The following is a 27,283-nucleotide window of genomic DNA, read 5'->3' on the forward strand; positions in this document are numbered from 1 at the left end:
AGAGATAGGAAAGAAAATAGAGAGAAATAATCTAATAATGATAATATCAATAATTATGATTGTGTGTATACATATCAAAATATATATATATATATATATATATGCGTGTGTGTGTAGTACATTTTGTTATTTAGAGGACAAGCTGTTATGTGGATGGTTCAAATAATAGTTAATCAATCCATTGTAACCTGTATGATCACTAACTCTTAGTAAAATGCCAAGTTCTAAGTTTAAGGGAGACTCACCATTAGGTTCGGTCAATAACCTCAAACAGGATTCAACAACATATTGCAGATTAAAGATTGGCGACCACATCGATTCTAATATATCAAGACATACAGCACCAGTTTTCCAATCCACGTTTACATGTGGCATAGAGTATGGTTTGAATCTTACTTTTGGAGGTGACATTGGATAATTTGATGGTATGTCCAGATAGAGTGTGAATTTGTGGCCTCTATATGGAGAATTATTGGGTCCTTCGAATTCACTTTGCCAATGTGTCATATCATTTTCCTCTATGGGACATAGGTAATATTTGTTCCCGTTCTTATTTAGCTGTGTCCATTCTTTCAGTAGCCTAGAATTCATAAATTCGTTTCTTGCTTGTTCTTAATAGCTTGGGAAGACGTGGAAAATGTTGAAGTATTCAAAAAAAAAAATTTTTTTTTCCTGTTTTAAATATAAATATCAATACAATTATATTATAAATCAAGGAAATAGATACATATGATATGTTTGCCAGTTGGTAGAATACAAGGAGAGGGAAGGACAAAAATTGTACTATTGCCTGTATTATTATGATTGATATTATTATTATTACTATTAGATAATCTTGTATCTTGTGTATGTGATTGATCCGAGTAAATAAAGAAATGGAAGATGAAAGATTATTGATGGTTTTTCTTTGTTGTGAAGCTGTAAATATAGAAATGTATCAACCTCCCATCATTTACTATTATTTCCCTTTTTTTTTTTTAGGTCCAATTACAAACTTCTTGAACAAGACTGAAAAACTGAAAACTAAAAAAAAAAAAAAAAAAAAAAGTTTAATAGACGAACGGGAAACAGAACAAGAGACAAAGAAAGTATATCCCTCTGCCCCCTCTTCCCTTCTTCACGATCCTACAAGAGACAGTAAAAGACCATGATATATGTTTCGTATTAGCAATCTACATAATTGGTATCTACATAAACACACACATACGCAAATAAACTCGTTTGTTTTTCAGCTTTTAAGTGTTATTAGAAACTACCGAGATTAATAAACTAGGTAGAGAGAGAGAAGGAAAGAGAGGAAGAAAGATAAATAAATATTTACGAAAAAAATATGAATAAAAGTATAAATTTATTGACAAAATTAGCTATTCCAATGGGTATGGCTATAACATTAGCGGATTATTCGATGTACGATGTTCAAGGTGGTACACGAGGTGTGATCTTTGATCGTCTAAGCGGTGTTAAAAGCACGGTTGTTGGGGAGGGCACACATTTTTTGATTCCTTGGTTACAACGTGCAATCATCTACGACGTTAGAACAAAGCCAAAGAGTATCGCTACTAATACAGGTACAAAGGATTTGCAAATGGTTTCACTGACACTACGTGTACTACATCGTCCTGATGTTCAGCAACTACCACGTATCTATCAAAATTTAGGTTTGGATTACGACGAGAGAGTTCTTCCATCCATCGGTAATGAAGTTTTGAAAAGTATCGTGGCCCAGTTCGATGCAGCCGAGTTAATCACACAGAGAGAAATTGTATCGCAAAAGATTAGAAAAGAATTATCGCAACGTGCCAATGAATTTGGTATCAAATTAGAAGATGTCTCTATTACCCATATGACATTTGGTGCGGAATTCACAAAGGCTGTTGAACAGAAACAGATTGCACAACAAGATGCAGAGAGAGCTAAATTTTTGGTGGAGAAGGCAGAGCAAGAGAGACAGGCTTCTGTTATTCGTGCAGAAGGTGAGGCGGAATCCGCAGAAGTCATCTCCAGGACGTTGGAACGTGTTGGAGATGGTTTGCTGTTGATTAGAAGATTGGAAGCGTCCAAGGAAATTGCAAGAACTTTAAGCCAATCGCCAAATATAACCTATTTACCTAACGGTAAGCCAAATACTGGAAGTGGCAAGACAGGTAATAATGATTCAAGTAGTTCCACAACTAACATGCTTTTAAATTTAGGCAGAGGCTAATGATTTGAAATAATATATATGTGTATACGTATGTATATGTATAATAATGATCATTATTATACACTTATTCGCTTCTATTTGTAAATATATCCCTTATATCTATCTTCTATTATATTTCAGTTAAAAGCGTTTCCAAAGATATGAAAAAGTCATTTACTAAAAGTTTAGATATCTCAAATGCATTTATACATACGTACATATATATATATATGAAGTACGGAATACGAAATATAAAATATATGCGTGTCTATGCGTGCGTGTGTGGCTATGATAAAAAGAAAATGGGTATTTTTGATACAGATTAGGGGTAGAAAAATAAACGAAAGAAAAAAAAAATGAAATAAAATGTATCTCCACTGAAAAATTGAAAAAAGATGAAGATGAAGAAGAATTAGGGGAAAAAGGGCAATGGGAGAGGACGCATATTACTTGGAGGCTGTATAACAATGGAATAATATTAATATTAATATATTAAGGAATGATAAATGAGAATACAATGAAGCAAAATTAAAGATAAAAGAATAAAAGAACAAAAAATAAGGGGGAAGGGGGGGAAACGAAAAGAGGGGAAAAAATATAAAAGATAAAAGGCAAAAGAGCAAAAAGATAGAAAGAGCAGTTTGCCGAATGGCCCCTCACTTAAACGGACAGACATGATTATATGTGAAAAGCATTAGGGCTTTCCCCCTTTTTTTTCTTTTCTTTTCTTTCCGTCTCTCTCTCCTTTGTCTTTCTTTTTTTTCTTTCTTTCATTACTTCCCTTGATTACCCTTTATTTTTTCTTTCTGTTTTATATATTACAATAAAAGAAGGATATTGGTATGTTTGATAGAAAATAGGAAGGATTGAGGGGGGTACGGGAGAGGAACAAAAGAAAACAGATTATGATAAATGTTAACGGGTTCTGAACAAAAGTCAATATTTAAACTTGAGAGATGTTTGGAATGCCTTGAGCAGCAGCAGCAGCATTTCTTCTTCTCCTGCTGACGTAAGAATTGTTGGAGAATGCACCATTTTGGAACATGTTAATAGCAGACATAATCATCTTGAAGAAGAAAATGGCCATTGAGAAATAGATGAAGGCAGTGTAGGCTTGAGCCATTCTACAACGGTTCTCAGAACCTTGGGTAATAGAATTCTTATCCAAATAATGTTGATTCTTACAGGAATGAGTTCTAGTACCGACAGCCATCACGGTACCAGCGGTGAATGTAAAAGCAAAATTTAGGAAATCTAATGTGGTTAGAACAAATGGCCATGCTAATGGATCCCAGAAATTGGCAAATATACCGTAGAAGGAATCTGTAGCAATTGAGTAGGCAGCTGTAAACATACAGTAGTTAACACGAGAAACATGGTGTTTTTGAGTGTTGATTAGTGCTGACACTAAACCTAAACAAATGACTAAAAATATGAAATTGATCAAACGTAAAATGTTGTCTGCGAGAGCTAGCATCTTGTTTTTACTTTTTTTATTTCTTTGTTTTTAAATTAGTTATTTTGTTTACTTATTTTTTTGCTATATTTTATGCAGTTTGGTTTTATTTTTTTTTGTGTGTGTATATGATGGAAATTTTATGGAAATAAGAATATTTAAACAAGGAAGGATGCAATGCAATGGAAAAATAAAAAGTCAAGAGATAAGGAAGATATAAGGAGAATGAGGAACTACTAATGAGAATTGCTAAATTCTTTTTTTTTTTGTTGAAAAATAAAGAGAGATTTCGACGTTTATATAGTTTCAAGTATTTATTTGTTTGTTTTGTTCGACCATAGTCCAAAAGCAAGGAGAGAGAAAAAAAAAAAAAAACAAAAAGTTATTATTATTTGTTTTTTTTTTTTTTAAGGATCGATGAGACTTGGATTGAAGAGAAAGGGATTGAACAAATAATGACGGAAATAATAATGATGTAATAGTCATAGAAAGGAAGAATAAAAAATAAAACAAACAGAACAGTTTTAGTTTGAATCTGAAGGGGAAGAGCACAACAAATAAAATAATATTCCAAAAAGGGAAAGAGCAATAATAATTATAGAGAAGAATTTTTCTAGAACAGGGGATATTTTATCTGGGTGTTTTTTTTTCTTCTGAAAAATCATAATGATCCGCGGAAGATGATTGTAACTCTTCCTTTTTTTTTTCTTTTGGTTTTTCCCCTTCCGTGGATTAACCCAAAAAACTTTTTCTGGGGTCCTATTTTAGGTGGCATTAAAAATATACCAAACCTAATCAAGGTACTATAATAGAAGAGAGAGAATTTAACGAATTCAAAGAAAATGTCGATTATTCATAATGGATAATATTATAAAAAAAAATTTGTATGAAAACTATATGAAAAAATAAAATTGTTAAGTTTTTAATGTGAAGAATAAAACTTTTATTGTTCTTTTTTTTTATTTTGAAATTTGAATATTTTTAAAGAAATATTTGGACTTAACATATGAAACTCTTCTTATCTTAAAAAAGATAAAAAAAAAGCTAAATATGTAGATTATGAATAAAGCCCTAAAATAGTTATCCAAAAAAAATCATTCAAGAAAGATGGAAATCTAATAAAACCAGAATCCCCTAGATTTAATTTTTTTTTTTGAGGAGGACGTGGAAGAGAGAAGAGAAAGGAATAGGGAAAGAGAAAGGGGAAGGAGAAGGGGGAGTGGGAGTTTGCATTTTCCAGTTCTTATAGGACTGTAACCTGCCTATAGTTATTTGCATGCTGAAAATGGAAGCCGTTTTTCCTAAATAGGAAGGCAGTTTCCTTTTTTTTCTTTTTGTTTCATGCCGATTCCAGATATTTGACAATGAAATAAAATGGGCACCAAAAAAAAAGAAAAGAAAAGAAAAAAAAAAAAGAGAAGAAATTTGTCAGTCATTTTCTACGGATTGAATACTGTTATTTCCTTTGTTTTCCATGGAACGTTTTCTTTTTTTATCGGAATATGCGGAATTTCTCTATCTTTCTTTTTCCCTTGTGGAATCTCCCTGTCAGCAGTTTCTGCCGCACAATTTTTTTTTTTCAACCCCTTTCCTTAATCTATTTTTTTTTCCTTGTTGCATCGCATTTCTAGTATCTCTGCTGCTCGAGCCGAGCTTCTGCCAATCTCTTCGAGACAGAGAGCAAGGAAGTGCAATAAAGGAGTTCAAGGAAGAGAAAGCAGAGAAAGAGACAAACAAACTAAAATACAAAGCAGGAAGAAAAAAGAAAACATATTTTTTAAAAGCTCCTCAGGTTGTAAATACTTGTTGTAATACCAATACTATGGTTGAAATGTAATGCAAAAAAAAATAAAATAAATAAATAAATAAGTAAATAAATAAATCATTCAATAGAAGAAAATTAAAAGGTTATACCTAAATATATACGTTACAACTCCGCCTTATTCATATTCTGACTATAAATTAGTGTAAGTTAAATAACATAGAAAATTGTTAATAATATCATGACAGAAACTTCTACTTCAGGTAATTTGTTTTTACAAAAGACCCATTCTCTAAATGACAATAAAGAATATGTCTCTCCTTTCAGAAATCAATCAACAGTTCCAGGGAAGGCTCAGTTACAATTGATTAAAAGTACTAAATTTCCGAATATTAGTGCAACGTCAAATTATAATTTAAAGTCTTTGATACCACTAAATGATAACTTGAAGAATAAACCAAGGGTAAAAGATCTTTCTTTCCCACAACTATTGATCGACAACGAAAAGAGACAGTTGCTACAATTAGACGATTTGAAAGAAAAGGAGGAAAAATTAAAGATTTTAAAAAGTTCACAGATTCTCGTTGATATTGAGGATAAGAAGGTCGAGAATAAGGAGGAAAAGAAGGAAAGGGAAAATATACAAGTTGATACTCGCAAAGATAAGACTAATCGTATTGCTGTTGATTATGATTTTGTTCCTCCAAAATCATTAGAAGAAGAAGAAAAGGAAAAGAATGAGAAAGAAACAGATCCAATTACTGATGATTACATAATGGATGCTGAGGAACTCCCTAAACGTTCTATTGCTAACAGTGATGATTTTACAGATAATGTCAATCTTTACACTATTGACACAGAGTTGGAGTTGGAATTGAAGGAAAATATTGAAATAAGTGAATTGAAGGATGCAAATGATATGATTTTAGAAAATAAATGTAAGTTTAACAAACCATTAGATCCAGCATTAGCTCCAAAAGTATATTTATCCACGGAAAATGGGTCTACTAATAAAAATACAGAGAATACTATTGTTAATGGTGTTGGTAATAATCAATTGGTAATCAAGAATCCAAAGGCTACACCAGAGAATCCAGAATTAATAGTTAAGGTGCCAAAATATGGGGTCGTATCAAAAGCTGTTTATGATTGGATTCAATATAAAAATTTGGTAAATTTAAATAAGATTAACGATCTAAATGATAACTATAAAATTCGTTCAGACTTGAAAAGGAAATTGTGTCAAGAGAAAATTTCCAAGATTAATAAAGATAAGACTAATTTGTTGGAAAAGATTAATGATGTTAAATTGAGACATTTGAATGATTTGGAGACAATCGAAAATGATAAAATCTTTAAATTGTTTCAAATCAATGCCAAAAATATTGAAAGTAAATATAAGATTATCCATTCAACAGAGACTTTGAAATTATGGAAGTTAAGTCAATTAAAATTCCAAAGACAGAAACAGGTTTTGTTACAACAACAATTGAACGAATTAATATTAGAATCTAATAATTTATCAAATGAATATGAGAGGTGGAATCATGATTTAATAGAAAAAATGGAACAACTTGATGGTCAGTTATTCAAAATAAATCAATATAAATATAAGAAAGATCAGTTAATTTCTAAGATCGGTGATTTAAAGAATGAACAAGAAAAGCTACAATCCGAGATCGATCAAAATTTAGAAAAGGACCAAATGAATAAGACTAATGTTAAGAATATTACACTAGGTACACATGAATATAATAATAAATTAAACGAATTGACCAAGACAATAAGTGAAAAGCAAAACTTGTTGTCTGTAGTCAAACAAGAGATAGCCAATGAGAATTTGAATTTGTTGAAAATTGTTAATGATATTGAAATCGAAAAACAAAGAAGAGAGGATGAGTGGAATACGAAGTTACAATCCACCACGACTATGTTTGAAACAAAATTAAAGAATAAACAAGATGAATTGGATCAGATGTTAAATGACTTAAAGAATAAACATGATGAAGAATTGAAGAAATTAGAAAGTGTATATCAACAAGAATTAGATGCAACAAAGTTGGAATTAGAAGAAAAGACTAAGAACCATGAATTGAACGAACAACAAATTAAAAGTTTGAGTGTTCAAAAATTGGATTTAGAGAAAAACATTAAGGAACTGCAAGAAATTAATACAGAAAAGATATCAAAATTAACGTTAACAAATAATGAAATTACAAAAAAACTGGATGAACAAACAAAATTAGCAGAAGCATTAGAGAAGGATCGTGAAAAAATTAAAATTAAAATGGATTATGCAAATCAATTATTACAAGAAAAATTACATAAGAATCATGAGACTACTGTCTCTGCTAATAATAATATTCTGAACACTCAAAACAATTCCTTATATTCATTTGCCACAGAGGAAGAGATAGTTTATAAATAAAATTATCAATGTTAATTCAATATCTCTCTATTATGTTTATCTATTTCCTTAAATTTTAACAAATTGTCAATTGAAAAAGAAAATATATTATCAAAGATATATTTTTGATGTATTGAAATTATTTGAATATGTTCGATCGCAATTATATGTATGTATATATATGTGTGTGTGGATGTGTGTACAAGTTTTATCTAGTTTTTTTATTGGTCCATTTGTTGTTTTTTTTCTCTCTGTAATTTATCATTAAACTGCTTATTCTTTATATTGATGTATGCCATATTATTAGGCCTATTGCTGTTACCACTGTAGGTATTATTATTGTAATTTGTTTCATAGATTTGTTTTTTCCTTATCATATACCTTTTTCTACTAGTTTGTTTTAAATTTTCTGCTATAGCATCTATATTATTTATATTATCTTTATGCTGGTGCTTAAGCTTTGACATGGCTTTCATTTCTTTTTCATATGTAAATTTAGCTAACGTATCGCCTTGAATAGATACAAGAGATTCTTTCTTATTTGTGTTATACATATTGATACCATATTTCTTTTCAAAATCACGTAACGTCATGTTTAATAGCTTTAACGTTTCTTGGTTGTTTTCAATTGTATCTTCCAGCTCAGTATAATTGAGGTCGTTTTGATCCGATTGATCATTATTTACGGTTATTTGGTATATTTTCGGTTTGCCAATAGCTTCTAAGACTTTTCTATTTTCAACCTTAATATCTTGACATCTTTTCCTCAACAATTTAAATTTTGATTCTATAGCTTCATAATCAGTCATAATTATGCAGTTTGAAGATTTGTAACTAATTGTTTCTCTTGACTATGGTTCTCCACATATAAAGTAATTGGGTAGAAATCTTTTTTCTCCATGTTGAGTAAAGTGGTGCAAGAAGCCATCGTTTCATTAAGACATTCCAGCAGTAGTCACTGTTTGATCTTACCTCTGGCTCTATTTTATTTAAAATAGATTCATTAAAAATAACTGTATATATGTGATATCTTAAGATCATTTCTAACGATTTTTAATGAAATCGTGAATAACGAAATATTTAAAAATCGTTTTGGACGAAAAACTGTATTAAAGTTGAAAAAACTAAAAAAAAAAAAAAAAAAAACAAAAAAAAAATTTTATAGTGGTAAAGATTGAGCGATGAGATGAAATTAAAGTGAGAAGGTTGAACTAACAAAAAAAAAGAAGAATTCCTTTACTGTAAAATATTGTCATGGTGATCTTTATTAAATTCTTTTAACATTAGTAGTGTCCGTGTAATAGTATTTTCTTTAAAGGAATTTCAGTTGAAATTCATAGACAGTTGAGAAAGAAATATAATAAAAAATCAGAATAAACACTATATACAGATATATATATATATATACAAAGGATAAATGGTTTCTCCAACTATATCTCAGCCTTTTGCAATTACCACAGTCCCAAGACAATCAAAGCCTGTGCCAATTCTAGTGTCAAAAAATAACCTGGATGCAAACTCCAACGAACTGAATGTTGCCTTTTCGAAGTATTCCATCTCAAAGTTTATTATCAACCCAACACCTAAGTTAATTAATGCTGTCCCTATCCCTTCTAATTTGATTATTACTGCTTTTGATGGTAAACAAGTTTATGCTACTGTATCTGGAAGCAATAAAAATGCTAAAAATTTTACATTATACTTAAACCAAAATACAAAATTTAATCTGCCTAGTAAAGTTGTAAATGTGTTGACCGATAAAGATAATATTACTATAGCGGTCTTAGAAAATGGTACAATTCAAAGTTATCATAATAATATGTTGGTTTCAACTAAATCAATTCCAATGAAACAGATCTCACAAGTGGAATTTATTGATAATAAGTTTGCATTAATTATAGGAGAATCCTCTATAGCATTATACGACATTGAAAACTGGATTGAATTACGTGTTTCTACAACTTTGTACGAATCGGAATGTCAAATCTCACAATTTGAAAACAAAATTTATAAATTCTCAAAGACAAATAACAAATTCCATGTCTACGATTTAACTACTTTAAATGAAGTCCAATCAATTAATATACCTTTTGTGAAGCCAAATTCGTCATATGTTTCATTTCAACCAATTGCTGAGAATCAAGTCTGTTTGGCTATAGATAATGAAATTTATTATTTAGATTTATACTTGGGTAGTGTTTTATCATATCAAATTATAAAAAGATTGCAGTGGTTTCAAATTTTGAATGGTTCACTGGATGGATCATTCATTATTGGTCTTTCATATAACTATAATTCGATATCATTAGATATCATAAATATAGAAAAGGGTAGTGGTAGTTTGAAGGAATCTTTAGGTAAGGGCTTCCAAAATTTCATGCCAAGCCAAGATATTACTAAGACACTAAATAATGATTTTGTTACTCTAAAGACTTTATCCTTATCTGACAATAAGGAAACTGTTACTTATAATTATAATTATGATAATATTTTGAAAAATTTAACAGATAGTGTTAAAGATATCAATAAATTTGATGAAGTTTTTTTCAATAGATTGAATATTAAGAAGGATTTCTACACGGAAGCGGATAGATATATTATCAATCAATCTTTCTTATCGGAGGTTATAGAGTTAGTTTTGAAAAATTGCTCATTTGATAATGATGATTCATATCCAAAGACTTTAACGTATCTTTTAACTCATCCATTGTTCCCGATCATAAATACGAAAAATTTATTGTCAAGGTTTAAAAATTGCCCAAGACTATATAAGCAAGCGGTTGTAACATGTCCAAATTTACCATTAGATGAATTATTAATGGAACTATTTTCAATCAAAAATAATGAATTGGCATTAGATATATCTTTGAGAATATTACAAGATTATAATAGGGACTTGATTAAAAAAGAATTAAAAGTTTTACCAAAGATTGATATTCATAACTTTATAAAATTCATCATATCCAATAAAGATTCGGAAAACGTCAATAACAGTGATAATGACAATAATAATAGTAGTGACAATGGAAGCGATATAATGATTCCATCCCTATTGTTTCAGCTAGTATCACTTGTCATTGATTCTATCGGGTTATTTGCACTTGATGAAGATTTATTAAACAAGCTTTCTGATTATGTTAATAATATGATTAGTATCATTGAACAAAATACAGAACTTTGGTATCTTTTAGATTCTAAAATGGAACCAATTACCAAAAATAAGAATGGCAATCATTTCAATAATTCTGCTGTTCATATTAAACAAAAGAATGCTAAAAAAGTCATACCACCATATACGGTGGAATATATAGATATATAGATTAATTTTAAATAATAAAATATGCTACACTGTATATTAGAAAAGGCATCTGACCTTAGATTAACACTAATATTAAAACTTTTGTAAGCTGGGAAGAAAATTAGAATAGGAATAGTAGAAAAGTGAATATTGATACTAGATATATGTAAACGGAAGTACATATAGAAATATATAATATAGATGATCATAAATTAAAACTGAATGTATTTGTTTTAATTGGGTTATATTGATTGTATGAATTGATGTCAGAATCATGAATATGTAAGACTCTTTCCGATACATGGACTACTGTTCCATCTTTATTAACTAGAGTGACAAGTTGAGATCTAGTACCATAATAAAGACCTCCACTCATAGTTAGCCCTACGTCTTGTTTAGGCAAGCATTTTAAAGGTGGTACGAATATAGATTCCGTGGTAATCATAGGATCCTTAATGATGGTTTCATTTTGATTGTTAATTGAACAAAATGAAGCAATTTGGAAGCATTTTTGAAAGATTTTTTCCACATCATTACAATTAGAAGTTTGTTCTATTAATTCTTTTAATTTTAATTTCCCTAGTTTAATTTTAGACCATTCCATTATATCGTTCTCCTTATATGGTTTATATATATCATTTGATAAAACCATATTATAGCCATTCTCTTTATCAAGTACATGAAAAGTTTCACCTAATGAATCAATTACTCTATACTCATTTTTTTTTATATCACCATAAAAGAAATTAAAATCACCAGATTTATCTAAAAATGGATAACATTGTTGGAACCTTTCATAATTTTCCCAATTTACAAATAAATCTTCATTAATTGGCTTCTGTGTTAAATATTTAAAAGGGATCATACCTCTTGACATTATCTTGTGAGAATTTTTAGAAAAAATTTGGTTTTTCCCAGTAAATCTTAGATTCAATACAGCAGATATCTTGCCATTTCTATTTATTCCAACCCATGTTCCATATATGTCTTTTTCGCTATTATATAACGCAGTAGTCATATCATATGGTGATAGTATATAATCACCATTGTGCCAACATGTGTCATGGGTCTTTCTTTCAAAAAATTCATCTCTATTAGAGATCAATATGAGTTTAAAATGTGGATGTTCTGTTGTAGCTAACAAAATGCACATATTATATATGTATATTATAACTATTATAACTATTATAACTATTATAACGACTTCAACTTGTCATAAAGATTAACGGTTGTCAACCTGTTTTTTTTTTCAGCTTTTTAGAATTTCTTTTGTTATAGTGATACTATTTAATTTTAACAGTGTTCTTTCTCCTTTTTTTGTTTAGTCTTAAATTTACTGATATACTGATGCTGTTCCAGAGACTGCTCACCTCAGTACTTCTTTTGTTACCTATTTTTCATGTATATTTATCATTATTCGATCTACTTGCTTCCCCTTTAGCTTTCGTGGAATCTCCGCATTTTCTATTTTTTTTTGCTTCAGGAGGGCTAGTAAACTTCGCGGAGGACAAATAAAGCACAAAGCCAACAAAAATAAAAGCAACGACGTCGAGAGCTTCAGTTTGACCTGCTGACTGAAGCTTTTTTAAATGGAAGAACTCGGTTGGTGATAATGTTATATGTCAACCACTCGTATATGTGTTTTATATGTAGAAATGGTTGATGATGTTGGATAGGAGTGGAGTGGGGAAGATACAAAAAACAACTAAACAAATAAATACAAAGGAAAAATCAAAAACTTGAGGAAAAATTATCTACAACAGCTCATATTTTAGAATATTTTTATCAAAATATCTTTGAGAAAAATCCTTTAATACCCTTTTGTTCTTTACGTTTCTTCATTTTTTCCAATTCTTTACGGTTCCTTTCTACAGCTCTATTCAATTTCGCTGCAGTCAAGTGACCGTCATCGGGATTATCCACAAGACTGCTAGCGAAGGATTTGCTACTCTTATTACTCTTCATCGATTCAGTTCTACTTTTCAGAGATCTCTGTGTGGAAATCCTTGACGTTTGTCTCCTTAAAGTTTCAATAGTTTTCATTTTGACTAATCCCGTATCTGTTTCGATTGTATATTCTTCAGGAAATTCTGCTGTTTTTGTCATAGTTAGTGGATTATTAATATCTGGAACAATTTTTTGAGATCCATCTAACCCCTTTGCGGCAAGGGATTCAACAGTTTCTACATTGTCTCCTAAAGCGTTATTTGTCACTGCTCTTTCTATAAAATATGAACTTTGCTTTCCTAGTGTATTTAAACTATTCTTTGAATTTAACTTTTGAGACTTCTCTTGGTTCAAAGGTGTAGTAGCTGTTGCAGCTGTCGTTGCATTAGTTGTTGCATTAGTTGTTGCAGTGGTTGTCGTATTATTTGTGATAGCACTACCAACTGTAGTTCTTGTGTCATGTCTAATTATAGTATCATTCTTTATCAACGTTGTATCCATATTACCATTGCTATGTAAATCACCAGTAAATGGTTCAGGTTTATAGGAATCAATTGATGAGAAGGATGATACATCATCGAAGTCGATATCAGTAATACTTGAATTTGTTGAATAAGACATGTTTAATTAATAATATAATTTGTTTAGTGTATATTTATGTATATGAAATTTATGGACGGATATAGATACAGCTGTGTGTGTAGGCAAACCTATAGAAGTACCTATTGATACAGGCGCACGAAAGGCCTTTCCAAAAAAAGAAAAAGAAGAAGCATGAGATCTAGCAGTTATGTATTACTTCAATGTTTATTAAATTGCACTTGTGTTTGGGTATGCCTGCTTGTTTCTCATTTCCATCAATAAACTGTTTCTGGAATCTTGAAATTTTTCTTTTACTTAAATTCATTTTTCTGTCAAAAATTTTTTTTCACTTTTTCTTCAGTGTGAATGAATGAAGAGATGGATTAACAGGTGGAGTGACTAGTTAAAAATGAGACGTGTGATTTTAGATACATAAAGATATAATCTATTGGCAAAAATGAGTAGGTAACGAGGTGATAGCTTTTGCTTAGGAGTATAACTAGTATTTTTGTTTCTTAGGAGCTTACTAAAGCATGTCCTAAAAGATCTTTGAATCTTTTATCTTTAATGGACATTACCAATAATGTCAATTCAATAAACAGATCGGGTTCTTTCTCCCTCATTGTTTGCAATGATTCTTTATCAATAACCCATAATACAGCATCTGTCTCTGCTTTAATAATTAAATTCCCCTTATTGGCTTCACTCTTGTTTTCTGTTGTATCTAAAACATTATTAAATTGAATCATCATCTTACCGTAGCAGGTCTTGTTTGACATTGTTTCATAAACAGTGCCTTGTGGTAGATTGAATAACGCCTTCAAAACGCCTGTTTCCACAACAAAAAAAATGTTATTATCATGTTGAAGAATGGACCCATTTTCAATAACTCCTTTTTTGAAATATGGAGATAACCTACTCCATAATGATATCTCTTGATCTCTTATTTTTTTCTCTGGCGATGCTATCCTTGATCTATAAGGTTTTAATGCTAATAATAGTAAGAGGACAATAGGATCTTCAGATTTTAGTTGATTTCTTATTGTTTTAGCTGTTTGTTCATCTGTTTTGAAAATGTTCTGTGCCACTGAAAATATTTGATGGTTTCGAGGAGTGTTGATTGGCATTGACATGAATGAATATTTTGTATTAATACCATTTTGACCTATATTTTTCTTGATAATAGCAGTCCCATATTTTGCAATAGTACTGTTTCCTTTACCAGTATCACTAATATCATTGGGATTATTTGTATGATCAGTTACAACAACTGTAGGATTATTACTATCAGAAGATTGAATTGTGGAGAGTCTATTATTATTTGCACCACTGCTGTTTTCAAATGTCTTATGAGTAACACTATTATCACGGTTATTAACAATATTACTGTTATTCAATTTTATTAATCTCCTTTTAGCTTTGTCTCTAATTTCCTTATATCGATACAAAAATTCATTTTCACACCATTCTAAAGCACTATTTAAATCATTAAACAATTCAACATCATCCAATAATCCGACATTATTAAATGCATTATATATGTGGTCTCTTTCACGGATAGATGATATGATTAATTGAATTTTTTTAGTTTGTGTAAATCGTTTGATTCTATTAAATCCTTCTGCTGCAGAATAGTCGATGTTATCCGCATTTATATTTTTAAAGTCAAGAATCAAATATTTAATTCTGCGTTTCGATGAATCTTTGTCACTAATTTCCAATAATTTATCAACTTTCTCCTCAATCGAAATAATTGTACCAAAAAATAAAAGGTTTTGTAATTTCAATACATAAATTTGTTCGCCGATACCATTTAAAAACTTGGTTTGAATTGGATCTCTATAAACAGTACTCTTGGCTATAGTGCCATTAAATTCGCCATTTATTGTCTGCAATTTACTACTATCAATCAAAAATTTGAAACATGCAATCAAAATACCTATTATTATACCAAGAACAAAATCAAATATACCCATGGTTAAAACAATGATTATCACAGTAAGGTATTCAAAAGTTGTTAATTTACCCCATGTATCAATTAAAGCCTCGACTAACAATTCGTATCCTAAAAGAAAGATTAATGATCCAACGATACAAATCGGTATTAAAGAGATAATGACCGGTCCAATCAGCATCACAATAATGGTGAAAACAATAAGTACATAACCAGCTAAAGCAGAATCTGCACCTGCTCGTATGAACAGAACACTGTTTGTATAAACTAAATAATTTTGAATGGATCCACATAGACCACTAATTAAGTTAGACCAACCATGTGCAATCAATTCTCTATCAACATCATATTTATCCATTTGTAAAGACATGGCTAATGCAGGAACATTGATCGGGACATGTAATATACCAAAAAAAGTTAATGCCAGCATAGTAGGAACTTGTTTTAACACTAACAACCAATGAACATTTTTGAAATTAAAATATTTATAATGATCATACCATTTAGAATCTGCTGCAGCCATTGGGAAAATCCAACCTGAATTACGTAGTTGAGTTAATGAAAGACTTGGAATTAGGGCCACTATAAAATGGAATAATAACAAAGTTAAAATATAAAAAGATGGTAAAACCAGTGAATTTTGGAAATGGTTTTGTGTGAGGATTAAAATGATAGTTAATATTGTAGGTAATAACCATTTCCAAAGAGTTTCTGTGTCCATAAAAAGATCTGATAAAAATGGGATAGAATATTCAAATTTCTTGGCTCTTGTACATACTTCTATACCAGTGATCAATAGGAAATAGCCAACACCACCGATACAACCAATCAATATATGGCGAGGAAAAAAGCCGACAATCTTTCCTAATTTCAATTTTCCTAATAGCAAGAATGTTAGCCCAGTGATCATGGCACTGATGACATAACAAAATATTGTGGTGGTTATAACTTCTTCTGGTTTATCCTGGCCTAAAGTGTTCATAATAGTGAAAGCCATAGTATGAAAAAATGGAGTAATTTCAATCATTTCACTACCGATACCACATGGAAAACTAGACCATCCTCCGGATAATATAGTTTGACAGATTATTGTTGATATATAGAACATCGATATCCCAGTTGCACCAAGTTGAGAGAATAAAGGTTCAGTAATAGGGAATATAATCATACCATATGATAGAGCATCTAAGATAGTCAAAAGTAAACCTAATGTACAAGCAGGTAGATAGTTAATGATGTCATATGACAAAGACGATAATTTCTGATAAGGTGAAAGATTTGTTTCTAATATAGAACTACCTGTTTCAATATCTATATTGTGATGTGATTGGATGTGGGAACCATAAGATCTGTACGATTCAGTAGGTACTAATAGTTGTGTTGTTATCGACTCATTTCCAGAGACAGTAGATGAAATGGGAGTTAGATATGGTTGAGGAGTATCTTCTAAACCAATAGTAGCATTAGTGGTAATATCATTGATATTGGTATCTAAACCATCCATATTATTTCCTATGAAAGTATCAATTATGTCTACATTGTCAATAGCAGCCGTTCTTCTTTTGTTAGTTTCAACAAGATCAATATATTCATCTATTTTATAATTATTATAATCGTTGGTGTTATTGTTATTATTATCCTTATTCTTGGTGTTATTATTATTAATATTATTGTTATTATTATAATCATGATAAGATTCACTTAAATCTTCACTAATCTCTGCAGTTTGCCTATGTAATTTTTGTGATTGATGAATTGGTCTAATATAGTTATTTGGATTATTTAATGGTAAATAGCTGCTGTTACTGGCAAAGTTAAAATCATTTCTGCTTAATCGTCTAAATGCAGGAGAATTGGATAGAAGTCCACTAACATAAGATCTGCCAAAATAGTTTGTTTGCAATGGATTGTATTGATTGTTTGAAGCAGGAATACTGTTGCTATTACCATTATTACCTCCAATACCACTATCTCCTCCTGCAGTACTACCTAGTGCAAAAGAATTATTCAGGGGCTCTTGTAATCCTAAAGACACAGAAATGGAATGCGGTATAGACGCAATTGATTGTCTTTTCCTTCTTCCTATAAATTGATTATGAGTCATCGTCACACTATTTATTTCTAATACCGTAGGTGTTTATGTGTGTGACTTTTGTATTATAATATACTCTAATTTTATATTCTTAATGTCTAGTTGTTGTCAGAATTTGATATAATTAATAAATGAATAAACACAAATGTAAATAAAAAAAATATAAACTAGGAAGCAATAATCTTTTTGAGTATTTACTTTATCTTTATACAAAGCAGGGATGTTACAAATATACCAATGACAAGAGAGAAGTAAATAGATATACGACTACATAAATATAGATGTACAAATATAATATATTGTGTTTTTCTTATCTTGTCATTTTGTTAATAATTCATAAGTTGTTTATTTTATTAGTGGTAACAGTAGTAGTAATACTATTGCTACTATTAATGTTAGAATATATGAATCGGAAGGACATCGGAATTGAAAAAAAAAAATACATCAAAGATTTTTTTAGCCATCCACGAAGTCAAAACAGAATAGAAAAAAAAAGAGTCATAGAGGGAAAACATGAAAGGAATACTAAGATTATGATACTACTAACATTGTTACTATTATATTAGGAGAAGTCAAGAAAAAAAAAGCGGGAAAGTAGAAGGAAATATTTAAATATAACTCTTAACAGAGGACTCAGTTTATTTCTAATTTTGACTACCTCTCTTTCACCTTGACTATTCTCAGTGCTACTATTTTCTTCGAATATGCAAGATTTTTAATAAAGGATAAGTTAAGAGTTGTGCTTTCTATATTCCTACAACATTTCTAAAAAAAAATTATAGTGACCATTCCAAAAGACAAATAAATAATATATACCAGATATTCAAAAAAGGAAAAAGGAAAGGAAAGGAAAGAAGGGGAGGTGGAATTGAAGTAAATATATTGATATTTGTCAGTTCATTTAAAAAGAATCAGAATTTTCTAATATGACGTCCTTGAAATTTATTTGAAAAAATTTGTAACAAGATTATAGAAGCTTGCGCAGGAACCGTCTTCTCCATTAAAACCTCAAAACTTGGTCCTTATTTGTACAAAATAAGGAAACAAATTTGAGAAGAATTGTTCGATTAAAAAGACGCAAATAATATCATCTTCTTCTTTTAAAAACTTGGAAGGTCATTGGTTCCTCTTGAAAGGGAGAAAACAAGAAAGAGAAAGATATTAAGAAAAAAAGTGTGGCCAAGATTGAAGATTGAACATTAATGTGAAGTTGCATACATTGTTTCACTGTCTAAACAGAGAAGCGTCCAAGAACACACACGCACATACATGTATATATATATATGATTTTTTTTTACTTTCAAAAAAAAAAAGAAAACACATGGATATTTCTCACTTTGTACGGTTTAAAATAATATTTAGGGTTTAATGTGATTTTAAACCTGAGTCCTAGTTTTACATTTCTTTCGTGAAGAAATTAGAAAAAATGTGAGGTATTATGAGACTCGAAGATGACTTATACATGTATATATATTTACTTGTTAAGAGTACATAGTTAGGTTTGTTAGTACATTTCTTTTAGAGAGAAAAAATAGAAGCTGCTTCCTCTTTTAAAACTAGATAATTAATTAGATACGAACAAACTAACATATCAGAAAATTAGTGTAAGAGGAATTGCATCTAATAAAACAGTAATTATGTGAGGAAAATAGACATTAAACAGTTAAGTGCTTATATATAGTAGCGACAAAAAAAGATAAAGATTGTATATCTCTTGTGCAGTTTGAAAGCTGTTGTAAGATATCACGTATATATATTTGATTGTAAAAAGTATACTTTTAAATTCCTCTTATTAGTTTACTTTCCTTATATGGGAGATATAAAAAAGAATACATAAAAAATTTAAGATAAAATCTAAAGAGTTGCAAGGGTAAAAACACTTCCTCATAAGTAAGATCAGGAATTACGAAGATTTTACATAGTAATTAATAATACTAGCTATTGGTTTTTTCGTTTGAGTTTTTTTCTTGTGTGTATGTAACTAATCATTATAAGAAGGTATACCTTAGATGTTATAGATATTTGTAAATACTATTAAGTGATAAAGTTTATAATATGTCTATTATAGATGAAATTCTTCAATCTTTAGTACATGATGTATAAAAATGAATATTTAAAAAAACTAAATGTAGTAATATAAAGTGTTTAGAAACATATTGTAAATTTTTGTTGATTATTATCTTTTCCTTGTCCTAATATACGAATTTATATTTGGGTCAAAAAGGTTGTTATCATTTATTTCTTAATTACTATGTTTATTTTTATAAGTTTTAGAAGCGTTGTTTTTGAAAATATCTATTGGTTCATCTTCAGATATTGTTCCAGTTTTTTATAAATATTTTTTCAATATTTTTTAATATAATCCATAATTTTGTACCAAAATGTATTGTTTATTTATATGCATCTTTGGGTAATTGTGTGGATAAGAGATTTTATAAAAGTTAATTTAAAAATATAATAAAATTGAATATTTTTGAAAGATCTGAAAAAGAAAACTTAGGTAAAAAATGATAAAAATAAAAGAAATCTCTAATAATAGTTAAAAAATAAACATTTTCTTCTTCTTTTTTTTTTTTTCCCTTTATAGTTATCCTTATTAGATATGCATATATAACTAATATTTTATATGACATATAAATATCCTAATATAGTTTACTTCAAACAAACTCCCAACACGAGCACATTTCACTAGTAATCTACATCCAAAATAACTTCATATTCATCAGTTTATCTAGATATGATTCTATTGAAAATAAATGACTACTCCTAAAAGAATTAAACGCTGTTTTTACATAACAAAAGAAAAAACTTCCACATATCGTATATATCTTTTTCCTATTATAAATATTAAATGATATAATGATTAGTGTACCACACAATCTTCTCAATTTATAATACTAGAAGTTTCAAAATAAACCCGTGTGCAACTTATTTTTTTCTATATTTTAATATAGTGTATATCTTAAAGTCAATCATTTTCAATTATTTAATATCCCTCCATATGACATGCGAACCTAATGAATTTTTCCGATTTATAATATCTCTGTAATGACCATATATGTAGTAAACAAAGACATTCTAATAGAGAAGTACCCCTCTAAAATATAATATACGGTCAATAATTTTTGGTTTCCGTCCTTGCTATATAATAAAAAAACTATGCTGTATATAAGATATAGTCTAAATAAATAAACTTATAGATAAAAATAATCATAAAGCTTATACACTTAAAAAGCAAACAAATTATTATGCATTAAATGATGTGCAGGATTATCTACAATAGTATCAATACAATATCCATTTCATCTAAAATCTGTAATATCCCTGATATTACTGTTTAGGGTTTTGTTTAAAAAAGTATTGTCAACCCTCATTTTTCTAAACTTTCCTTTTTGCAAATTTTACAAACATAGATAAAAACAGGAGTAACCAACATAAGCACAAGAGAGCAACCAAGAACGAACAAGAACGAACGAGAATAAGGTACAAGGAACCAAGGATTACATAAGTTTAGATATATAGTGTATAAGTGTATACTATTAGGTTATCTTGGATTAGAGATATATATATATAGATATATAGAAATATTACATCTAGAGATATAGAAAGAGTCTATATCTTATATTTATCCAAGTGAAATATTATTGAGATTTCAACAAGAATTACTATTATCAGAAACACATAACCTCAGGGTTATTACAAAATCAAAAATTAAATGCCTCGTAATAAAAAAGAATGCGCAAGCCCGGAATCGAACCGGGGGCCCAACGATGGCAACGTTGGATTTTACCACTAAACCACTTGCGCCTTTTCATCATTGACTATGCTGTGGAATAGAATACTTATAACCATCAAAATTACATAAGATCCTGAATGAATCTAGAACTAATTATTGTCTTAATAAGCCATACACGCGCTACAACATTAGATGCTGCATAATAAAAAGATTAGATTACATAAGATTTTGGCAAATCTAGAATTTACCTATTGTTTTAATAAGTCCCACGTGTATTACTAATCACCATGATTAGAGAATTGGGGTGCAGTTGTAATCCACTAGTGCATCTAAATTAATGTAATAAATTTTAGGGTTTGGAGCACCAAGCTTGTTAATGTACAAATCTGAATAATTGATCGAGCTCCAGAAACATATAAAAGTACAATATTTTCTGGAGATAAATGATTATCTTCCATAACCGTTTCTCGTAAATAACTTATATATTATGTATAACAAAAGAGAACAACAAGCAAGTAACAAGCCAAGTAACTTCGAATAAATATATTAGCTCGTTAAAGCCGCTCAATATATAAGACCGTTTTAGTAATTCTAAATTATTTATAAATATTCTAAAATATTCAACCAAAAGTGTTGACGCAAGGTTTCGAAATCAAAAAGTCTAGTAGAGTTCATTTTAGATTAATATAATAAGATAATGTAACTTACAATAGGATATTGGTGGTATTATAAGTTTTATTGTTATTTATAGTAGGAAGTTAGTGGTACTATAAATTGTTATTGTATTTCTCGGTCTTCTTCTTTCTACATAACTAACATACAAGATACGATATTATACAGTATACTCATTTTATCTTCGAATCTTCTTTAATATCAATTTTCGTAACTTTTAATCACTTAGTACGGTGAGTTTAGATTATTAAACATAACTCTAATCATATTTCAACAAAAAGTATTTATAAAAAAGAGATTGTCAGAAAGAAGCTTCCATATGATAATGTATATCCATTGGAAAAATATATGTGACCAATTTAGGATTAAAATAATTCCTCGAGGGATTTCATAATATACCTGAATTGTAGTATAAGTTGAATAAAAACTTAATTGCATTTGGTGCCAACCTTTATGAAACATATATAAGTCTCTTCCTCGAATTCATCAGTATTTACAATCCCAAAAAAAAAATTTACTAGATATTTCCCACAATTTTGAAACCTCAAAGCATTATCTGTCTATGATACTGTATGAAACTACAAGTAACCTGCTAAAAAACAAACATGTTATACTTGAATTATATACAAGGTAAGTACAATAAAAAGCAAAAATAACAACAAAGCTTGAAGAAGGTAAGTTGTTAAACTTGAAGGGAAGCTTCTTTATACACCAAATGAATCATATCATAAGAAAATCACTATACAAATCTACTTAAACTCTTTACTCTATTATAAATGGTGCAAAATGATTAAATCTTCGGCTTCACTTTTCATCTTCCAGTAATTTTTACTAATATATAACATCCTGAAAAATTTCTTTTGTATTCGCTTGTATTCGCTTTTAAAAACTTAAAGTGACACAGAATTTTTATAAACATGAGCTTCAAAGTCAATGACCACCTAATTCTTAAAAAGAACACTTTAGATCGTTGGAGTTTCAGTTTCAGTAAAACAACTTCCTCTATAAAACCAAAAAAACTTTTTCCTTTAACTTTTTCTTCTTTTTTTTAAAGATTCCGTACCTCCCCGTCTTCTCTTTTTTTCCCCTTCTCCACTCCTCCTTAAAGTTATTTGATCTCTACATCTAAAAGACGTTACTTCCCCTCCCTAGAAGAGAACAATTACCAATATAAAGGCAAGCAAATTAGTAAACATAGTGCCAAGAATCAATTAGTAAACTATATATTTGATAAATTAAAAATGATTGATTTTTGCTGATGACACTTTAGAAATATAAAGGACAGATTAAGAGACTAATACATTTGTATTCGTTTAATTTATAGATATATATGCAAAGAATTTTTTTTCTCTATCTAATAGATGAGCCTGGGAAATTTATCACACAAAGAACTAATCAAAACAATCAAAGACAAATGTATCCCCCCATTATTATCACGCTTTTATAAGGGACAAGCTGGTGGTCGGGTCTGCATCATTGGTGGCTGTGAGGACTATACGGGAGCACCGTATTTCAGCGCCAATGCTACTGCTTTAATGGGATGCGATTTGACACATGTCATTTGTGAACAAAGTGCTGCAACTGTAATAAAATCGTATACACCAAATTTAATGGTACACCCTTATTTATTAGACTCTAATACTTTTGAAAGATATCATCAAAATGATAACAGTGATGTAATTACAAACAAGGGAAACATAAAAGACATCAATCTTGTGAAAATTAAAACCCTGTTGCGCAACATCCATGTTATTGTCATCGGGCCTGGTTTAGGTCGTGACGAAATGATGTTTAGTACTATTAAGGATATCATCAAATATATTTTGGAAGAGCTTGGTGGTAACATTCCCATTATACTAGATGCAGATGGTTTATTCTTGTTAAGCAAAAATAAGGAGGTGCAGGAATTATTAACGAGGTTCCCTGATGGCAGAATCATCCTGACACCGAATGTAGTAGAGTTTAAGAGATTGTATGATTCATTAATAGGAGAAGATAAATGTCATCGTGAAAAGAAGGAAAACAAGCTACAAGGATTAGAAATTGCCAAACGATTAAAATGTATTGTTGTTGAGAAGGGGCATCAAGATAAGATATTTGGATGCAATGGCAATATATTAATTAACGAACAAATTGGTTCATATAAAAGAGTTGGTGGACAAGGTGACACGTTGACAGGTGCAATTGCTGCTTTACTTGCCTTCAGTCGTGCGATGTATGATTTCAATATTACAAACGAAACTAAGAACGTCAAAGATGAAAGCGATGGTCTGGAATGGATTGACTATGCAATGTTAAGTTGCTATGGTGGGTGTTGTGTAACGAGAGAGTGTTCCAGACTAGCCTTTGCGGCCAAGAAACGTGCTATGCAAACCACAGACTTGAACGATCGTGTTGGTGAAGTCTATGATAAAATCTTTGGCTAAACATATTCTAAGGCTGACAAGCAAAGGCAAAGGGAAAAAAAAAAGGAAACATTGATGAAGCTATGTAGAATTAAGCAGTATGATATATGAGCCTTAATGATATGTGATCTTAAAGGACATCATACTAAATATATATTATCGTGATTAATTAATATTTTATAGTGTTTAATATGTTCTTCTCAATCTTAATATTTTGTCTTTTCTCTTTATTTCGTATCAACTATTCAATTAACCCATACACCTATAGCTTCCGGTACATTGAGTCATACACACATATAATCCTTTAACAAACAAAATAAAACCCATACATTTTTGACAGCGTAAAGTTTGCAGCAAAAAACAACAACCAAATATATCTGTTTTCTTTTTATTATTTATTTATTTATTCTATATTTTTAGGAACATACGATCTTTACCTTTTAAGGAATATGTGGACACGATATGAAGTGACTGTTTGTGATTATTATTATTAGCGAAAGAAGAAGAAAAAACCACGACACTGAGACACTACTTCCAATTTTAATGGGAGGAACAATCTTATAGTTTGTGCTAAATTCTCAAGAAACGTAATCCAAACCCTATATATTTATTCTAGAACATAGTTCAACACAAACGATAAAACACAGTCACAACACAAGGAAACCCTATATTACACAGTAGACTTCAAGCAAAAAAACTTCACTACAAGATTCAAGAAAAGACTTTTGCACAAAACATTTTTAAACATACAAAAGAGAATGTGTTGTGTTAAAAAATATTGTGGTTAAAAACTCCATTCGTCAGTAAAATGTATCATTTTCCTTGCACAATACTACGATTTGCTGTTGTTATTGTTATTATTCAATAACATCTTCCTGTTGTAGAATTTTCTTTTTTTATAATGGAAAAGACTAGGAAACCCTGACAACCAAATTAAAAAATAAAAGAGTTTCCTGAAGAAACCCTAACATTTGTAGTTTTTGTTTCTCCAAACAGGCAGTAATTTTTTCCTTGCTCTTTCGATGAAAATTCATGTTTGATTTGGGATTCTTGATTTCTTCAGCGAAAAAAAAAAAGAAAATAGGAAAAAGATTAGTTGGGTGGAAAATACAATGGGCCAGATGCAAAAGAACAAAACAAAACATTTTTTTAAAAAACACAAAATAAACAACACTGAAATTTTCCTGAAACGAGTTCCTTTTTTTATTTTTATTTTTATTTTTTTTTTTTGCTGTAATACTTCTTTGTTTATTTTGTTTTGCTTTGTTTAAAGAGATCTTCACGATACCAAAAACTTTCATGATACCAAATATTCATAATACCAAACTTTCACGATACCAAACCTTCGTGACATCAAACACACACCTTTCCACTAGAAAAAAAAAAGTCTTTTCTTTTGTCTAGCCTTCATCGTTTCACAGTTCTTCAGTTTCTTTATCAAAGTGATTATGTTGGTATTCTCCACTGACACTTACGATATGCATTCACATCTATCTGTCTATATATATATATATATATCTATTTGAAAAGCGTAATCGACAAAAAGCGTTGTGCAGTATCGACACCTTATCACATGTGTGGTGCTTAGTATGTCTCTTTGTTGCGTATTTTACTTTTTCTTTTCTTCTTCCTGATGTACTTTCTTAATTCTGTCATTCCCTTTTCCATCTTGCTACTACCAATCCCACATATCGAAAGATAATCCACACTACACTTCAGATATATAGCAATGCCAAGATTAGTTTTAGTTAGACACGGTCAATCCGAATGGAACGAAAAGAACTTATTCACCGGTTGGGTTGATGTTAGATTATCCGCTGTCGGTGAAAAAGAAGCTGCCAGAGCTGGTCAATTATTAAAGGAAAAGAACGTTTTCCCAGACGTTTTATACACCTCTAAGTTATCCAGAGCCATCCAAACCGCTAACATTGCCTTATCTGAAGCTGACCGTTTATGGATCCCAGTCAAGAGATCCTGGAGATTAAACGAAAGACACTACGGTGCTTTACAAGGTAAGAACAAGGCTGAAACTTTGGAAAAGTACGGTGAAGAAAAATTCACCACCTGGAGAAGATCCTTCGATGTCCCACCACCAGTTATCGAAGCTGACTCCCCATTCTCCCAAAAGAACGACGCCAGATACAAGGATGTTGATCCAAATGTCTTACCACAAACCGAATCTTTAGCTTTAGTTATTGACAGATTATTACCATACTGGCAAGATGTTATTGCTAAGGACTTATTAGCTGGTAAGACCGTCATGATCGCTGCCCACGGTAACTCCTTAAGAGCCTTAGTTAAGCACTTAGAAGGTATCTCCGATGCTGACATTGCTAAGTTGAACATCCCAACTGGTATCCCATTAGTTTTCGAATTAGACGAAAACTTAAAGCCAGCTAAGCCATCTTACTACTTAGACCCAGAAGCTGCTGCTGCTGGTGCCGCTGCTGTTGCTGCTCAAGGTAAGAAATAAGTTAATTTAAAATAAAATATGCAATAATAAGGTCTTGCACATCTTTCTAAAGAAGTTAAGATCTTTTATCTTTTTTTTGTTTTATTTTAATTTTTGATTTAGTTTTTTCTTTTTTAAACTTTTCTGGCTTTTCTTGCCTTTTCTTTTTTTAACGTAGCTGTACGTTTTTAATGTTTCATTTTTATATATAAGTTTTCGTCGCTAAACTATATAAATAAATATACTTTTATAAACGTCATGATGAAGATAGGATAACTATACATTTTAAGAAAATGAGGAACTCAATTTCCATCTCTCTATTTATTTGTAATGATTCT

The 27,283-nt window shown here is 30.0% G+C and overlaps 11 protein-coding genes and 1 non-coding gene across 12 annotated transcripts; 5 read left to right on the forward strand and 7 right to left on the reverse strand.

Moving 5' to 3' along the window:
• Positions 1–126: 126 nt before the first annotated feature.
• On the reverse strand, positions 127–591 carry PEX4 (E2 ubiquitin-protein ligase peroxin 4; the record flags this gene model as incomplete). Its single annotated transcript, XM_064861276.1, has 1 exon — positions 127–591. The coding sequence occupies one exon, from the start codon at positions 589–591 to the stop codon at positions 127–129; it is 465 nt and encodes a 154-aa protein (XP_064716953.1).
• A 739-nt stretch (positions 592–1,330) lies between these two features.
• PHB1 (prohibitin subunit PHB1) lies at positions 1,331–2,203 on the forward strand (the record flags this gene model as incomplete). Its single annotated transcript, XM_064861277.1, has 1 exon — positions 1,331–2,203. The coding sequence occupies one exon, from the start codon at positions 1,331–1,333 to the stop codon at positions 2,201–2,203; it is 873 nt and encodes a 290-aa protein (XP_064716954.1).
• Positions 2,204–3,125: 922 nt separating this feature from the next.
• On the reverse strand, positions 3,126–3,659 carry FHN1 (Fhn1p; the record flags this gene model as incomplete). Its single annotated transcript, XM_064861278.1, has 1 exon — positions 3,126–3,659. The coding sequence occupies one exon, from the start codon at positions 3,657–3,659 to the stop codon at positions 3,126–3,128; it is 534 nt and encodes a 177-aa protein (XP_064716955.1).
• A 1,982-nt stretch (positions 3,660–5,641) lies between these two features.
• PWA37_004806 (uncharacterized protein) lies at positions 5,642–7,828 on the forward strand (the record flags this gene model as incomplete). The annotated part of the gene is made up of 1 exon (XM_064861279.1): positions 5,642–7,828. The coding sequence occupies one exon, from the start codon at positions 5,642–5,644 to the stop codon at positions 7,826–7,828; it is 2,187 nt and encodes a 728-aa protein (XP_064716956.1).
• A 200-nt stretch (positions 7,829–8,028) lies between these two features.
• On the reverse strand, positions 8,029–8,616 carry SYF2 (Syf2p; the record flags this gene model as incomplete). The annotated part of the gene is made up of 1 exon (XM_064861280.1): positions 8,029–8,616. The coding sequence occupies one exon, from the start codon at positions 8,614–8,616 to the stop codon at positions 8,029–8,031; it is 588 nt and encodes a 195-aa protein (XP_064716957.1).
• A 608-nt stretch (positions 8,617–9,224) lies between these two features.
• UTP8 (Utp8p) lies at positions 9,225–11,126 on the forward strand (the record flags this gene model as incomplete). Its single annotated transcript, XM_064861281.1, has 1 exon — positions 9,225–11,126. The coding sequence occupies one exon, from the start codon at positions 9,225–9,227 to the stop codon at positions 11,124–11,126; it is 1,902 nt and encodes a 633-aa protein (XP_064716958.1).
• A 184-nt stretch (positions 11,127–11,310) lies between these two features.
• Positions 11,311–12,258, reverse strand: PWA37_004809 (uncharacterized protein; the record flags this gene model as incomplete). Its single annotated transcript, XM_064861282.1, has 1 exon — positions 11,311–12,258. The coding sequence occupies one exon, from the start codon at positions 12,256–12,258 to the stop codon at positions 11,311–11,313; it is 948 nt and encodes a 315-aa protein (XP_064716959.1).
• A 632-nt stretch (positions 12,259–12,890) lies between these two features.
• Positions 12,891–13,673, reverse strand: PWA37_004810 (uncharacterized protein; the record flags this gene model as incomplete). The annotated part of the gene is made up of 1 exon (XM_064861283.1): positions 12,891–13,673. The coding sequence occupies one exon, from the start codon at positions 13,671–13,673 to the stop codon at positions 12,891–12,893; it is 783 nt and encodes a 260-aa protein (XP_064716960.1).
• A 476-nt stretch (positions 13,674–14,149) lies between these two features.
• VSB1 (Vsb1p) lies at positions 14,150–17,692 on the reverse strand (the record flags this gene model as incomplete). The annotated part of the gene is made up of 1 exon (XM_064861284.1): positions 14,150–17,692. The coding sequence occupies one exon, from the start codon at positions 17,690–17,692 to the stop codon at positions 14,150–14,152; it is 3,543 nt and encodes a 1,180-aa protein (XP_064716961.1).
• A 3,724-nt stretch (positions 17,693–21,416) lies between these two features.
• Positions 21,417–21,487, reverse strand: PWA37_004812. The gene has a single exon. It is a non-coding gene; the product is annotated as a tRNA-Gly (tRNA).
• Positions 21,488–23,449: 1,962 nt separating this feature from the next.
• NNR2 (NADHX dehydratase) lies at positions 23,450–24,514 on the forward strand (the record flags this gene model as incomplete). The annotated part of the gene is made up of 1 exon (XM_064861285.1): positions 23,450–24,514. The coding sequence occupies one exon, from the start codon at positions 23,450–23,452 to the stop codon at positions 24,512–24,514; it is 1,065 nt and encodes a 354-aa protein (XP_064716962.1).
• A 1,708-nt stretch (positions 24,515–26,222) lies between these two features.
• Positions 26,223–26,966, forward strand: GPM1 (phosphoglycerate mutase GPM1; the record flags this gene model as incomplete). The annotated part of the gene is made up of 1 exon (XM_064861286.1): positions 26,223–26,966. One exon carries the CDS (start codon positions 26,223–26,225, stop codon positions 26,964–26,966), a length of 744 nt encoding a protein of 247 aa, XP_064716963.1.
• Positions 26,967–27,283: the final 317 nt, after the last annotated feature.

This window comes from Arxiozyma heterogenica, assembly GCF_036370985.1.
Source record: "Arxiozyma heterogenica strain weizmannii chromosome Unknown scaffold_7, whole genome shotgun sequence".
Classification (NCBI taxonomy): domain Eukaryota; kingdom Fungi; phylum Ascomycota; class Saccharomycetes; order Saccharomycetales; family Saccharomycetaceae; genus Arxiozyma; species Arxiozyma heterogenica.